The 1,592-nt window shown below is 23.4% G+C and overlaps 1 protein-coding gene across 1 annotated transcript; it reads right to left on the minus strand.

Moving 5' to 3' along the window:
• Positions 1 to 608: 608 nt before the first annotated feature.
• Positions 609 to 1,385, minus strand: OCT59_007943 (uncharacterized protein; the record flags this gene model as incomplete). Its single annotated transcript, XM_025308724.2, has 1 exon — positions 609 to 1,385. One exon carries the CDS (start codon positions 1,383 to 1,385, stop codon positions 609 to 611), a length of 777 nt encoding a protein of 258 aa, XP_025165768.2.
• Positions 1,386 to 1,592: the final 207 nt, after the last annotated feature.

Below are 1,592 nucleotides of genomic sequence, written 5' to 3' on the forward strand. Positions count from 1 at the left end.
AGATAATCTATCAGTTAGTTCAGTTCAATAAAGTTTTAAAATTACAATTTCATTAAAAAACTATACTCAATCACAATTAAAATTGTAAGAAACAGTGATTTAATTTTTATAAATATGAATTTATTAATAAAAAATACAAAAAATATGATTTAACAATATTATCTAAAATTTAGCAATTTCAGTTTGCCAGGAAAAAACCCAATTGGAAAAAAAAACCAATTGGGAAAAAACCTAAATAAAGATATAAATACTAATATAAAATAATAAAATTGTAGTTAATAAAATATGTTACTATTTGTCAAAAGATATGGTTAACTATTATTTAGTACATATGATTAATAAAGAAATAACAGAAAAATAGAACAATATTTCGGGATTAGTCCTTATATTTAGAATAAATTATTAACTGAATTTGTAAATATAAGTGAATTGTTTAAAGGATTTAGCATTATTAATTATTAGTAATATGCACTAAAGAAAATAAGAAAATAAAATATATTGTCTCGTTAAAAAAAAAAATAATTCTCTTACTAGAAAAAATGAATACCAAAATATTATTATTATGATAACTTACTTTATATAGAACTTAAATTTTTTTTCTGCATATTTTATTTTATTTGACAGTCTAAACAATCGGAAAGACCTTTCGTAAAAGGATTAAGCAATTTAGATGTAAAGCTATACTGATTATAAGCGGGCAATTGGTTATTTTTGATGGATGAAAGATTTGCTATTCTGAATTCTTCTGCTTTTCTAATTATCTCATTAATATTCATAATACTCTCATTTCCATCTGCTTTTGTTATTTTATTTTCATTTGTTTTAGTAATTTCATTTTCATTTATTTCTGTAGTTTTGTTTTCATTTGATATTGCAGTAACGTTAAGCATACCCTGCATTCTATTTATCTCTTCAAACTGGGCATATATTTCAATAGAGTTTGGTCTATTGCCCGGATTCAAATCCCAGCATTTTTTCATTAAATCAACGTAAATCTTTGGCACTCCTAGCTCATTAATTTCAGGTCTAATTCCTTTACATATTTCTAATGCTAAAAATTCATCATGAGCACGATCAGCAAAAGGTTGTTTTCCAGTTGCTACAAAATACATAATCATACCAAAACTATATATATCTGCTGCTTGAGTATAAGATTTTCCCCTTAATACTTCAGAAGCTACATAAGGCATAACTCCATAAACATTTGTTTCATCTATATTATCAATTTTTCCGCATAATCCCATATCTGAAATAGACAATATATTTCTATCAAAATTTATGCCATTTGCAAAAAATAAAATATTTCCTGTATGTAAATCACGATGAATCATTTGTTTTTGATGAATACATTTAAGACCATTACTAATACCAAGTAATACGTTCATTTTAATTCCCCAAGAAAAAATTTTATAGTTATTTTTCATCCAATTATCAAAACTTCCACCTTTTGCATATTCAAGAACAATAATATATTCTTTACTATTAGGATTTTAAGATATTCCATATATTTTGAGAATATTATTATCGTTCTGATTTATTGAATATTCTTTAACCTATTAATTTATAAAAAATATAAATATATTAAAAAATAA

This window comes from Rhizophagus irregularis, chromosome 16, assembly GCF_026210795.1.
Source record: "Rhizophagus irregularis chromosome 16, complete sequence".
Classification (NCBI taxonomy): domain Eukaryota; kingdom Fungi; phylum Glomeromycota; class Glomeromycetes; order Glomerales; family Glomeraceae; genus Rhizophagus; species Rhizophagus irregularis.